The sequence below is a fragment of the Lepidochelys kempii genome, chromosome 17 (assembly GCF_965140285.1).
Source record: "Lepidochelys kempii isolate rLepKem1 chromosome 17, rLepKem1.hap1, whole genome shotgun sequence".
NCBI classification, from domain to species: domain Eukaryota; kingdom Metazoa; phylum Chordata; order Testudines; family Cheloniidae; genus Lepidochelys; species Lepidochelys kempii.
In genome coordinates, this window is record NC_136396.1 from 5,507,486 (window position 1) to 5,522,203 (window position 14,718).

A 14,718-nucleotide genomic window follows, 5' to 3' on the forward strand; every position below is an offset into this window, starting at 1 on the left:
ACATTCTATCCATTTGGGAGTAAGTTAGGCATGGTGGTTTGTCCTGACTTTCTATTCATTTCTTTTGGTACAAGAGGCAAGCTATTAAAGACAGGGAAAAGTTCACTTTACATGTACAATTATGTGTAAAGAATTCCCCACACCATCAAATATTACTAAAGTATAGGATTTGAATTTCCTTTTCTTGTTAGCTCCTTAACCCTACTCTCCCCTCCCCCCCCCCCCCCACACACAAAAATAACCAACCAACCAAAACACATCTTGATGGGCAAACAGAAAATATTAAGAAAATGCAGTGTTTAAGTAGGGGCCTTTTCATGCAAAAATCTTTAAATATATGTCCCACGGGTTTAGATATAGAAGGATTAATTAACACCTAAATTTTAGACGTGATATTTTTAGGACAATTAAGATATTGATATACACAAATTATTAACCTCACATTTTAAGTCCTAAACCCTTTGTTTCTATAAACATTTGCTTTCCTAGTTCTTACCAGAAAAAGGGGGGGTAGTTAAGGGAAGATCAGTCTGGAATAACTAGGCGGAAGCATGTTCTGCCCTTTGAAGTAATCTCTGTGCAGTGCATTGCTGCCCTCCTTTGACTGAAATAGAAAGTAGAAAAAAGCACAGGACTGGAGAACACTGCAGAAGCATGATTTTTTAGTCCATCACATTAACTTCCAGCTACACAACTTGAAATTGATACTCATTGGAAGCTAACATGCTGTAGGCAGTTCAGTAAAAACTGACTGTTAACCAGCGACCATATTGTACCTTCTGGAAATGACTAGGAATCACATCAGGCTTTCCTAATCCTGAACTTTGAGATACCAACAAAAAGAAACAAAATCATGGATAATAAATCACTTATCAACTCACCCAGCTGAAATGATAAGTTGCCCTGCAGTGATTTGGCAGCACCTTTCATGCTGGCTTTAAAAGACCGAAGTTAGCTTTACACAGAAGCCTGCAGGGATCCTGTTAGTTTGTGCTTGTTCCTGGTGTAGTTTGATAAATGATACAGAATCCTGAGATGATTAGATTCTTTCCCTTCAGCTAGGAGGAGGAGGAGAATTCTTTTGTATTCTGCTAATCTGAATTTTTTCCCTTGTTCTGTTTTTTGTTTTTGCAGGGGGAGAACTGGTTATCATGGATGTTTGAAAAACTTGTGATCGTCATGGTTTGCTATTTCATCTTGTCTATAATAAACTCCATGGCCCAAAGCTATGCCAAACGAGTGCAACAGAAGACGTACTCTGAGGAAAAGACAAAATAAGCTGGGTAAAACCCATTGAAATGGGCTTTAGCAGACATGCAAGTGACAGGTCTTATTATATGTTAAAAATCGGCATTATTCAAAACAGGGAAACGCTTTTTAAAATCATCAGTTTTCCAGCTGTAACAAGTTTTTAATTATTTTCTTTTGAAAGTAATTCACTATTAGAGAATAACTTTCATTTACAAATGTATGTATGTTAAGGTAATGTATATACTCTTTAATTCAGTCTGAGTTGTACTTTCTCGGGTGGCACGTGGGATGCTAAACTAATGCTGAACATAAATGCTTTCCATTCAAGTTAATTCCAAACTTGATGATTTAATACTTAGCACAACTCCAGATTTCCTGATTAACTTGCAGCCTGGCCTAAACGTAACAATTTTCTTTGGAAGGATGGCTGTCATGCCTCATAATTTCAAGGTCATTGAAATGTGTGTAAATGATAGTAGACTGGGTAACATTCTTGCATGTCCCTCATGGTAATACGAGTCCATCTGAGTTCTCAGAAATGCCGTCACATCGCACATGCTCTCAGTTGGAAAAGCCGCCCTTGCCAACTTCATAATGGTGTAAGCAGAGACGGCTGATGTCAAACTGGTGCAGTTCACTTTTTTTATTCTGTGTATTTAGAATGAAGTCAAGATAAAAACTTTATAAAGTCATCTTTGATCATTCCAGAATTTCTTGTCAGTCTTTTTAAGCTGTTTCTTCCTCTCAATACCTTTGGTATACTCAGTTTCTCTTTAGTTTCTTTATTAAGCCTATGTCCATTTTATTGCATGCTTACTAATCCTTCATGTACAGTAAGCACAGAAACCTTTTGTTAATTTTTCTTGAACTTCTTGCTCAGCAGAAGGAAGTAGAAAGCATGTATTTGGCACCTTGCAGTATGGTATGATTTATTCATTTAAGGAGGATCGTTGAATAACGTTACTAATTTTTTTTATCGTATCACTCTAGGTGTTTGCTTAATGTCAGGAATATAGATTTATAGCACTCTGAGTGCTGCAGGAAAAAAGTTGGGGAAGCGTAGAAATCAGAAATTAAGACAGGTTTGATGTAAAACACAGGAATGGTAATTAATAACCATAATAAAGAAAATTAAAGTATACTTTAAAAATATCCCAATATTTATTCTCTTTTAAATACTGTTACAAATCAGTGTGTGTGAAATCAATTTGCATTGAAGGGGCAGACTTTTTCTTTTCTTAGTAAATAGGTGACCATTCCAATGCTACTGTGTATATACGACGCTTCTCTAATAGTCCCTGAACTAGTAGGAATGTAGTTTTGTTTTATCCATCAGAATATTAAAATAAGTTGACTTGTTTAATCAGACATTCTTAAATGGCGGTACATGGATCCTATTTAGGATAGAACTGGCTCAACACCTATTAAATTAGATGTCTGCCCATTAGAGTAGGGCAGCTCTCGAGCAAGGCGCAATAAACGTGCATTTTGTTCTGCCTGAATGTTCACTTGTGTTGCCTACCGTCGTGACATCTCCATGGCTGTACCATCCTGTCGGATAGCTTATCAGACTGATGTTGACTGTTGGATCTCATGGCAACAACAGTCGGTAGGCTGTCTGACATTTTGGTATCTTTCATCTGACCGTTTGCTCATCCATCTCAAATTCTGTTTTTCATTGAACATCAACAGGCATTTAAGTGTTTAAAGTTTAGAACACAAATGATTTTAAATGTAAATGTATCATAACTATTTTTCTTAGCACTCTGCATAAGAAACACCTTAAATTACATTGCAAGGTGTGTGAGATTTGTAATGTTTTTGCTTTTGTGTGCATCATACATAACTTTAAACAAACTGTAACAGTGTTACTTGAATGCATGAAGAGAATTTTATATAGACTTCTCTAAACATTGCTTCTGATCTAAAAATCTCAGTGGGACATTTTCAAAGGCACACAAAGGGCAGTTAGTTGCCCAGCTCCCATTGAAATCCAGTGGGTGTTGGAGGCCCCACTCCTGTTTGTGCGTGGAGATTTAACAAAGAACAAAATGTAGCAACAAATTCATATGACTAATTATACATTTATAAAATCATGACTATTTGCAATTTCACAGCAATGGTTTAAATCAGCCAAAACTTAAATTATGCAATTTTTGGTTAGTCATGTGTTATTTAACAGCTTTGAGGCATTTATTTTATTTTTCCCACAACATGTTTTGACTTAGGAAAACACTGTGGTTTGCCATTTGTCCCACTTTATTTAATAGCAGCTTTGTTTTGTTCAGATCTAACATCTGTCAAATATATGGGGCACTATTCTCATTTACACCAAAGCCGTTTTACACCACTCTGGCAGTGGAAAGGGCCCAAAAGAGTACATTTAATTTAGGCCTTCTTTAAGGTCCCTTCATGCTACCAGAGTGAGATGAAAGGATCTTGTGTAACTAAGATTCTGGCCCTAGATCTTTCTGTCTCACAGCATGTCTTCAGATGATTTCTCAAATACGCTTTTAGTTGCATCTTTTATCCAAAGTCTTTACAGTGACTCTGCCTAACAACCAAACAAATTGCAAGCTTTCCCCCACGTATAAATAGATGATTCTGCAAACCACATTTATATGTGTCCGTTCTGGTGAACTGTGCTGTAATTCTGAAAGCTTTCTAAAGTTCATCTTTTATCTGATATTTAGAGAATGGACTGAACAGTATACCTGCTTCTTTCTTATCAGACACTGGATGGTGATCCTTTAATACTTAATACAAGGTAAAAAATAAAGATTTCCAAATTGATGTCTTCATGTTTGCTCAAATAAAAATAATATCTCTAAGTGGTATAGTGTTTCCTTTTGTTTCATTTCAGCTGAATAGAGTCCATTGTTTTATATTTATTTAGCCTTTTCATGTTATCCTGTAAGTATGTGCTGTCCCAACACAGACATTCAGTGATAAACATGATTCAAGAACATACTTCTCAACTGCATTTGACAAATTCAAAGGAAATTCCAAAGCCTTTAACACTGTACGTGGAAATGGGGTTTGGTTTTCCAAAAAGCAAAAGATTCCCATTGTTTCTATGGTTTTCAGATGACACGGATGGAGAAAATTATCCATTTAGAGCTTATCTGAATTACATTTAATGAAGAAATACTGGTAGGTAATTTCTTAGTTGTCGGACACGTATGTGCTTTGTTACAGTACTAACGGGGTACTGTGTGCATATACTATTATCCTTCTTGCAGTGACCGGTGAAGTTTCCTTATTTTCCCTGCACTCTCATTGTTCTTATGTGCCTTGAGACTTATTTTTAATGCACATATTTTCCTTGTACCTTTGAGGAACATACAGAAATGAGCTATTGGCAGCCCTAGCAGTGGCAATTAATGTTTTGGTTTAACTGGACTTTGAAAGGGAAAACTGCAAGATGAAACGGTTACCAATCACAAGTGTAAAACGTGGCTAAATCACTAAATAACAAAGCAATTAGTCGACCTAATTATCAAGTCAGGTAGATCAGAGCTGAAATCGCAGAAAGGGTTTCAACAGATCCTCTTCTTTGATCCTGTAGGCCATGCCAAATGTCTAGACTGGCTGAGAGGATCTCAAAGAAAACCATCTGTGATAGGAATTTTACCCATGATAGGTAGAATGACCATCTGTCCTGTTTTTAAAGGGACAGTCCCATTTTTGGGGACTTTTTCTTATATAGGCGCCTATGACCTCCCTACCCCTCTGCCCCATTTTTTCACAGTTGCTATCTGGTAACCCTAATTATAGGCAAGTTCTGTACTTCCCCCTTCACCCATAAAAATAGCTGTGGAAATTGCCTGTTCCCTGTCTCACTGACTGTAGCTCTGAACCACCTGTCTTGATATGTTGCACTGTTCCTTGTTGGAATTATCATTAAAATGGCTGCCCTAGGGATTATGCAGCTGCCTAGTTCATCTTAATGGACATGTTTAACCAACATCAGATGTTCCTGAATATTATTCTATAATATCATTTCTTAATGTCCATATTGGACCTAATTTTTAAATTGGTCTCAGTCCAGCCTGAGTCTCTTTGCAAGTACAATTCATTGCAGGCACAAATAGCAGTTAGCCATCTCCCTGATTAACAGGCACAATTGAAAGTATAAATACTTATGTCTATAATTGACTACAGGTGCAAAAATAAAGGACAGTGATTATGTGTATTCCTCAGAGGCAAACAATAAAAATTGCAGGTTTCCTTGAAGCACAGAGTTAAAACTACCTTTTAATAGCAGCAATATGCTAAAAGGTTGAAATTATTCATATGCATGAGAGTAACTACTCCCAGCTCCCACAGGGATGCAGTAATAAGCAGTGTGTGAAAAGTGAAATAGAACAATAAACCAGTGTTACCTGGTAGGTTCTGATCCTCCTCACTGACAACAGACTAGCCTAGGTGGTAAGGGTTTTAATTGCCGGGACTTTGGTGGAGGGTTCCTGATAGCTTCTTCAGTAAGTTTTGAATGGGATAAACACTTTCCCTGTGATAAGACATGCTAGCACATTCAGAACCATATAACAGGCAAAGTTTTGCAGAGTCTTGCAGGCTCATTTTAAATGTGATTATGCAAAATGTATTTGAGCCTGCTGCAGTACTCTCTTCTAATGGAAGAGCTGGAGGGCACAGCATTCCAACAACGCATTTCTTCCTCTTTCACCCACTTCACTTTTTACTGTACCACACGGTTGGTGAAAATGCCCATGAAAAAGAGCTTTATTAAAGGCAACAAAACAATGCGTTTTGCTAGACTTGTTTTGGGGGATGAAGGAAGAGGATGTAATGTAGGCTGGAGTTTTCAAAGGAGCCTACGGGAGTTAGCTGCCCAACTGCCGACCTAATATTTAGGATGCTGCCCAAACACACAAACTGCTTAATCAAATCTACAGTCATACAGTGGGTCTAGCTTCATCCTCGTGCTTGTATTGTATTTCAGGTACCAATGCATGTAGTATGAAGTCAAGAGTCTGGAATAGTCTTATTGCTACATAGTCAGCAAAATGCTATTGTGTGCATTTATCAGTGTTCATTCAGACTAAACAGGCTTTTCAGCTGTGAAGTCATTCAGCCCGCTCACTGTTCGTGCTGTGACCATCTGTCAAATTGCCAGGGGCCTTGCTGCTCTAGGGTGATAGGGACTTAAGTGCTTTTCCCAAGCTCTGGCCCTGGGCTGTCCCAGGACTCCTTGCCATGTTCTGTGTAGGCCCCTGCCTCCACTGTGGAATGGGGTAACTACTAATTATGCTATTGCCTCTTCAGGTGTCTTCCCTGAGCAGTTAATTGGGCTTCAACAATTGCTCTGGAGAATAAGTGACAATAGTCAAATTCTTGCAAATGTGGACAACGTAATAGGTGTATCTGAGCAGCCCTGATCCTATGGAGGTGTCTGTATAGAATTAGCATTTCCCACAGTCAGTAATCAAAACCTGCCCACTCACATGGTATTACAAACAAAGCAACTAGGGCTGGAAAAAGGCTACTAGATCACCTACTACATTTCCCCTATTAATGCTGCATTGCCCAAATAACCTCCCCCCAGTGAAATGCTACCCTAGAACTAACCAGTACAGCTATGGGGCCGTGCTGGGAACCTGGGTTATATTCCCATTTCTGCCACCATTTCTGCCAACTCTGACCTGAGTTAAGTTGCTCTCTCTGTGCCAAAAACCATTCCATCTGTCATTCTCAGCCTTTCCCTTCCTCTGGGTCCTATTACTGAAGATATTTGCATAAAAACAGCCTCTTGGTTTCAGAGGCTTGTTTCCTGCTGCTTATTCCTCATCTAAGTCCTACTGACCTCTGCTTGCGACATCACCACTGGTTGCTATGGAACTTATTTTATATGTTGCATAAGAGGGACTCCAGGTGGGGAAATGAGCACCAGGAAGATGAATTCTAAAGAAATCCAGAGCCAGTTTATTACTCGGAGCTTCACCTAAAAAGGTCAATGGGGGCGGGGTGGGGGAGAAAGGGGGCGCGCTTATCTAAACAGCCTTGCTTAGAATCAGCATTCGTTGGCGCAGCAGGTGATCTTTAATCTGGTACCTCCCTTAAGCATTTTATATAGGGCTGAACTGCCTGTGTAATTACCGTATATACACACGCTACATTGACTATTGACCAACAGAGTTGCTGTGCTCGGGAGTTAGAAGACGGCGACTATTGCCCACAAATGGCTGCAGCATTTTTAAGGGAAACCATAGTGTGAAAATTTCCCAGGTCCTTTTATGGAGGCCTACTTTAGTTCTGGTTCTGGGAAGGGTGTTAGCCGCAGGTGAAGCTTCAAGAGCGGCTACATGAAAACTGGAATTGCTTAGCTTTCAGTCATTGTTCAATGGGCCAAATCCCTGCAGTTCATACTTGAGCAAAACTCTCAGTGACCTACAGTGGCAGTTTTGCCTGGAGTAAGGACTTCAGGATTTGACTCAAGATTGATAAAAGCCCCTGGCTTTCTTGGTGGAGGGAGATCTTACAATCTGTATCTCAGCACTTATTTTTGTTGTGCAGAAGTCCATAATGCTTTGCACTTGCCAGGTGTTTGCTCAGTAATGACCAAGTGCTCTGCAAAGGTGAGTATTACTCCCTGCTTTACAAATGGGGAAATTTAAGACACAATGAGGGTCAATGAGTTGTCCAACTTTATATACCAGTAACAGGTCTACAACCTGGGCTTCCCAAGTCACAGTCTTGTGCTGCTTCTCTTCTTTCCCGCTCCCCCCCAATCATTTCTTTCCGTAAGATGGTGATAGAGATACTGACCTCCTTTGTAAAGTGCTTGGAGATCTACAGATGAGAAGAGCTAGGTATTATGTTACATGAACCATAATTTCATTTTTTTCCCTGGGATTATAACTGTTTTTTCCTTTGGTTTTCCTGGTATTATTATTTTCTGTTGTGTACTTCGCTCTCCTAGGCCCCAATCCTGTCTGAGCAGACCCTTGGCTCAGTGACCTCTGCCTGGATGGAGCCCTTTTGATCTCAGCATGGCTCAGCTCAGGCCCAGGAGTCTACCTGTGTGGAAGTAAGATTGGGGCCATCATTTGTAATGTCATCAGAATATCACCAGACCATTCAAAATACAGCAGTAGACCTTGGATCAAATTCTTTTTATATACAACAATGCTCTGAAATGAAAATACTAGATTGGTGGAGGGAAATACCAGGCATTGTACGTGACAGAACTCAGTGGAAATATTCAGACTTAGCAGGTGCAGAAGAATCAGATATTTCCTCTTAGGATAAGGGTGTTTAGTTTGAATTTACATTCATCAATTGCATATATTAGCATTCTGGTTTTTCACCTAAATCCAGTAAAGAAACGAGAAGTTGTTACCTTACGCTGTTGAACTAATGAGTAATATAGTCACTTTCTAGATAATGTAGCAGTTACAACATAGGCAGAACTACAAACTTGAACTCCTCAGAGAGTGGGAAAAACCCACTGGTTTTTCCCTTGCAAGTTGCAAGATACAAATGACAATGACAGTCCAGCAATGAGTGATGTTACGTGTAACTTGGCTGTTTATTCTTGAGCTCAGATACTGTACTGACCGGTTTGGAGAGCTCTGAACTATTGCCCAAGTCTCACCATGCTTACTGAGAGTGTTATAACAATTCTGCAGCTGCCTTTGCCAAACACAAAATACAAAGAGTCAGTATTTTATTACACCTTTTGCAGTGTGTGGGAGAAGGGCTGCTTTCCACTTTGCTCCTCTGGCGGTGTTCTGCTTACATGCTCCACAAAACGATCTATTACGTATTGAAGTTTGCTGTGCAAAAGATCAAATTAAATCATGTCATCTGACCACAATTACACCATTCTCAAGCAGATGAAGTGTGTTTTTCTGAATCTGTGTATAAACACTAAGTTGTGCATGTAATCTAATATGTATAAAGAAATATTCAGAGGAGACCACAAAATAGAATTTATACCCTTAAATGCACAAATAATACACCAATAGAATAGAGTTTGTGTTTCCTGTTGCATGTAAATATGGAACAAAATCTCTTGAAGAGTAAGTGAGGTTTAAACAAGAAACTGTCAGTGTCTGGTGTGTGATGATTTAAAACAGCTTTCTGCTGTATTTTGTATTTTTGAATCATTAACTTGTTTGTTCTTCTAGTTAATTCTACCACTCATCCAAGTCAGTATCTTATACACAACGAATTTTAGGTTAGAGGAGGGCCAAGAAACCTTTATCACTTTCTTTCCTGCTGTCTGTTTATATCTTGTGATACAACTTAACTTTCCTTTTTTTTTGAACAGACCTATTCCTGCAACCCGAACTCACATGAATGGTCCCATTGACTTAAATGGAACTCCTCCTGTGAGTAAGCCCCACTTGAATAAGGTTTAGAAGATCAAGCAGCATTTTGAACTAGGTGTCCGTACAACCGCCTGTGGTTTTGTTTTACGTTAATTACTCTCTCTAAGGGAGGAATTGCTGTCTAGAATCCCTCAGCTTTGACAGGACTATGGAGTTAAGTTCAGGCTACGTGACACTGAGGTAATGCTGCGATACCTATTGCCATCACAAGGTTGCCTGTGTCTCCTGTTTCATTAAACTGGGTCAGAGTTTCTGTAAACTCTGACTATCTCAGATCCTATTTTCATCATTTACCCTTTCCTCCATGTAACAGGCTGACAGTGCTTGCTTGAAATACCACACCCTTTTTGCAGCTATTTAGCCTGCTGGGGAAGGGTTAAATGAGCTGTGCTGACTCACTAAACGGGGTGACTCATTACTCCACCCAGATATAGAGGAAATGGCTGTCTAGAGAGAGAAGATTATAAAACCAGAAGGGGCTATTGTGATAATCTAATCTGATCTACAGCTGCAGTGCTGGACTGAGCCATGGGGGGCATGTAGGCAGAGCGAACCTGGAATAGGAATCTGAGGAGCAGCCAAATCCGGAAAGGAGTCTTACACTGAACTTTGTTGTATGGCTAAGGCTGGGTGTGGACTGTGCTTTGAGAGCAGTTTGGGAAAGGCACCAGCTCATGCTCAATTTCTTTAATATATTTATATGTCAAAAATCAGTTCCATGTATTATCTCAAATCTGGCTTTTACGCTGTATTGCAATAACTAGCTGATTTTTACATCCAGACCTTGACTTACGGATTCCAGATGATTTCTTGTTAACTTTGGACAGAAAGTTTTTAAAGTGGTATCCAAAACTCACGGACCTCTCTAGAACACAGACTTGTGAGTGCGCTTTCTTTCACGGATTTGATGCCTGGTTTCATACGACTTCTTCCATCTACACTGGATTTTATAAAAACAAATACTCAAACTCCTTGTATCAGAGTTTCATTAGCTGATTGTAGCACATCACTTCCTTCTTCCTGGTTAACTAATTGCTCTCCTTAATCCTGAACTGCTTTCACTAAGTTATCCTTTGCATTCAAGACCCAGCACAATCAAGTTGTGCAGACTACACCTTCTGCAATACTCAGCTATGCAGGTTCTCTTGTGGATGAATGTATACCGATATCCAGGTAGATTACGTCCATAGGCTTCAATGGTTTGTCACTCCCTCAAACAATTTCATTCTTTTATCTCTGCTTTTAACAGGTGAACTTTTGGTGCTGCCGAAAAGCACCAGACTGGTGGGACCAAAGTAAAGTTCCCTTATTCACCAAACAGGTCAGCAACATTCAACCTCAACAGAAGCTACCTTCTGCCAACCAATCAGTCTGCCTTAACATTCATGTGGAGGGACCCTGGGCAAATGAGTAGTGCAGGCATTATGCTCCATTCCTTGGCCTCTTTCCATTAGACCTATAGTAATAGTGTTATCTCTGGTAGTTTCTGCATTGTGGATATTTGTCCATGACTCCTAGAGTGAGGCCTTCAGTTAATCAGCTTGTGGGGACTGCTGAATCAAGCCACTTATTTTATTTTATTACGTTAAGGTTAAAGGCCCCCATCCAAGACTCTGGCTTACCCTACATAATTTTCACAGTAAAATAAAAAAGGGGACTGCTGAGGCTGCTTGACTAATATAATTTCAAACAATAAACAAATCACAAGTCATCCAGCTCCTCTAACTCTCAGCCCACCCTTCCCCAAGGCCCTGGGAAAATAGAGGGACCATGAAGCATGCCAGGAAAGTAGGTCCACTTTGGAATGGGACAAGGCACCATCCCTGCTAAAGAACAGCCTGAGAGGAAGTAGCCTAGAGATGAAACAGGATCCCAACCAATTAATCTCTTGTGCTAAGCAATGAAAATAATCGTGACTGCTGGTGCAAAAGCTGACACTTCCATTCTCCCCTCACATTTTTCTCACGGCCTCAAGGCCATTTTTGCTGGCATGAAACTTGTTTTCTGAACATTCATTATTTTGGTCACTGGGTGCCATCCCATCATATTACTGCAAAGAGCTGGGTTCCTTACTGGAACTGGCAATATTTTGCCCTGAATCCTATTTGTGTGCAAGTTTATGCAGGCATCCTCATAAAGCAAAGATTAATAGGTGGGTTCTGCTCTGCCTTTGAGCTACTGAATCTGTCCTCTTTGTTTTTCAATCATCGCTGATTCGCTGTAATGGGAGCTCTACCTTTCTACCTCTATTTGGAATTGCCTGCTTTTTTCCCAGCACTGAAATCAGACCTTAGATGGCTGTTAAACTTCCTGATTCTAGCAACAATCTCTTAATTTTGAAATTGAAAAATGGTCATGTCAAATACACCATTCCACAGACAAAATGCATCAGTGATGTCCAGGCTCGGAATAATAAGCAGGCAGAAGAGACACAAAGGGAGGACAGTCATGCCGTAAGGAATATCTGCTTACTTGTTGATGTAGCAGTAACAGACCTCTCTCTGATTCCAAGGAGGTTTATCTGGTAAAGTTTTTATCTTGTTTCGCCATGTTCTCTAGAACTGTAGATGGGTTCATGTGTTCCTGGAGCTTTCAGTCTTCAGACATCGAATTTCTTGGTTACCTACTGTCAGCTCTGACAGGGGAACTGCTACTTTTCCTGATACTTCAGCAGTGCTCTTTTAAAATACTGAGGCAAAAGAATTCCTACTATGTTGCTAACAACAAGAGGGGAAAAAATTCCCCTCTCTGTATTGTCTTTTCCTGACCCTTTGTTCCTTGAATAGTTTGTGGTGTTTATCTTAACCTCTTGTGCAATCTTGCCTTCTGAAAAAGTTCCAGTCTCTTGAGTAAAAATAAGCAAGTGAGAAACTTTCAAGAAGCGTTTAAAAACAAAACAAACCCACCAAACAAACCTTCTTATTCAAGTTATTAACCCAGCAGCTAGGAAAGAACAAAGTCATTTTTACAGAGAAGTATTTTTCTTTATCAAGAAATTCTAATTTAAAAATCCCCAAAACAACTTAGAAAAAATCAGTGTAAAACAAATATTGGCCTCTAAGCTTGTTTCAAGAACATGCTTGGCTATTAGAATGATTGGTGTCTTTTCATTGACGTCAGGGGGAGTTGAATGGGCCTTAATGCAGGAACCAGAGTGGCTGAAGACTGACTAAGAAAAGGCAAGTGAGAGAGGATGAGTTAGACTGGATTCCTTGCTAGGTCTCTGGAGGAAAGATGCTATGATGCAATGTTGTGACATAGAATCATAGAATATCAGGGTTGGAAGGGACCTCAGGAGGTCATCTAGTCCAACCCCCTGCTCAAAGCAGGACCAATCCCCAATTTTTGCCCCAGATCCCTAAATGGCCCCCTCAAGGATTGAACTCACAACCCTGGGTTTAGCAGGCCACATCTCTTGGACAGCAAAAAATGTAAGTGCATTAGTGTGAGAACAGGAGCAGTAGGTTTACTATGCAACAACAAATCCCTGGGCTGCTGTCCTAGGAAATTAGCTGTAAAATTCCCTAAATCCAGATATGAAACTCTAGCATGAATATTGTTTTCAGAGCTAGTTTTAGTGCATAACAGAAAGGTATTAAGATCAGTCTCCAAATTCTCTCTTAGTTCACACAAAATAAGGGGTGAGCCTCATAGGCTTTATGTTGTCAACAGTCAGCAGAATTTTCTCCTTTAGTGGGAAGGGGCCCGGGAAAGACATGACTGTCTTCCCATGTTTGCCAGAATCATTTGGAGCTTGGCCTGAAACTGCTAACATTGGTTCAACAATTAGCTGTCGTGATACACTCAAACAGTAGTGAATTAGCCCCAGTACTGGTTCAATCTCATAACAATCCGTTACACTTACTCAACCCTCAGCAAGAAGACTCATGAGCTCTACCAGTTCCTCCTTCCTGACAGGCCAGAACTACCAGAACAGCTGCTCCCAGGGACCTCAGTGCTCCTGTTCCCAGCCTAAACTGAAGAATGCAGAGGTGTAAACCAGCGAAGGCAGTAAGGGGAAATAGGATGACAGCAGGCACTTTGCAAGTTAATCTATGGCCCAGGTGAGTCACAAGATCACTTCTGCATCTGGGACTGCCCTTAAATTAGACTTCATTTGAAAGAGATTTTCTGGACCTAAAATAACTTTGTAACTATGCTGACAAACCAAAAACTCTCCCTAGGGAGTGAGGGAAGAGAGTTCAAGGGTGTGTCTAAAACAGGCCAACCTTTCTATATTTAAACTCAATAGTCAGCTAGTTAGTCACTGCGCGTGTGTGTGTGTAAAAATGAGCTGTAACACATTTACCACCACAGTATGTGCTTGCTCGCATTTTAATTGGACTACAAGGCAATCCAGACCTAAGGGAAAGTTTACTATATGTATCTACTGAACTAACTTAAGGGAAGAGTCCTCGAGATTGAATTTTACGGTGTGACCATTGAAAGGGGGGCTATTTGTAATGAAGAACTTGATATATGTAGGTAGAAAAACAAAAACCAGAGGATAAGAAATACAAAGGAAACAACAAAATGAAAAAAGAACAGGAGGACTTGTGGCACCTTAGAGACTAACCAATTTATTTGAGCATGAGCTTTCGTGAGCTACAGCTCACTTCATCGGATGCAAAATGAAACGGGCTCCAGTCGGCAAAGGAGGAGGACGTCTATGTGATTTAGTATAGAATAAATATATTTATCTTTCCCAGTGTATTATTTTACCATATGAAAACCTTCCACATCCTATCTTGTGCAACAAGGAAAACAAAAAACAAACAAGGAACAACCAGGGCTGAAAGGTCATAAATCTGCCTATTTCCAGTGTATGTGCTGATGCTGTACCCTGCACGCGATTGCAGCAGCTTTCCTATTGAATTAGTTCACAGGGTGAACATTTGGAGTCTATAGCTTGACAAGGGCACCACCTTGTGGTTGTGGAAAAATCAGTCTAAAGTCCAACACATTTCCAGGGTTTCAGAGTAGCAGCCGTGTTAGTCTCTATCCGCAAAAAGAACAGGAGTTCTTGTGGCACCTTCGAGACTAAGGTGAACAGGAGGACTTGTGGCTTTTTACATTTCTAAGGGGGATTTTTGACATTACCCAACATTCA

The 14,718-nt window shown here is 40.0% G+C and overlaps 1 protein-coding gene and 1 long non-coding RNA gene across 12 annotated transcripts in view; one reads left to right on the forward strand and one right to left on the reverse strand.

Moving 5' to 3' along the window:
* The window catches only part of VMP1 (vacuole membrane protein 1), an 88,725-nt gene extending 84,639 nt beyond the window's left edge, over positions 1–4,086 (forward strand). For all 11 annotated transcript variants that reach the window (XM_073315210.2, XM_073315205.2, XM_073315213.2 and 8 more), the window contains one exon: positions 1,135–4,086. In XM_073315210.2, coding sequence (XP_073171311.1) covers positions 1,135–1,278 — 144 coding nt within the window. In that variant the 3' untranslated portion in view covers positions 1,279–4,086. The remainder of the gene's footprint in view (positions 1–1,134) is intronic.
* Positions 3,378–12,985, reverse strand: LOC140899542 (uncharacterized). The gene is made up of 3 exons (XR_012155378.1): positions 12,081–12,985; positions 8,951–9,050; positions 3,378–8,292 (listed from the first exon to the last, which is right to left on the reverse strand). It is a non-coding gene; the product is annotated as an uncharacterized LOC140899542 (long non-coding RNA).
* Positions 12,986–14,718: the final 1,733 nt, after the last annotated feature.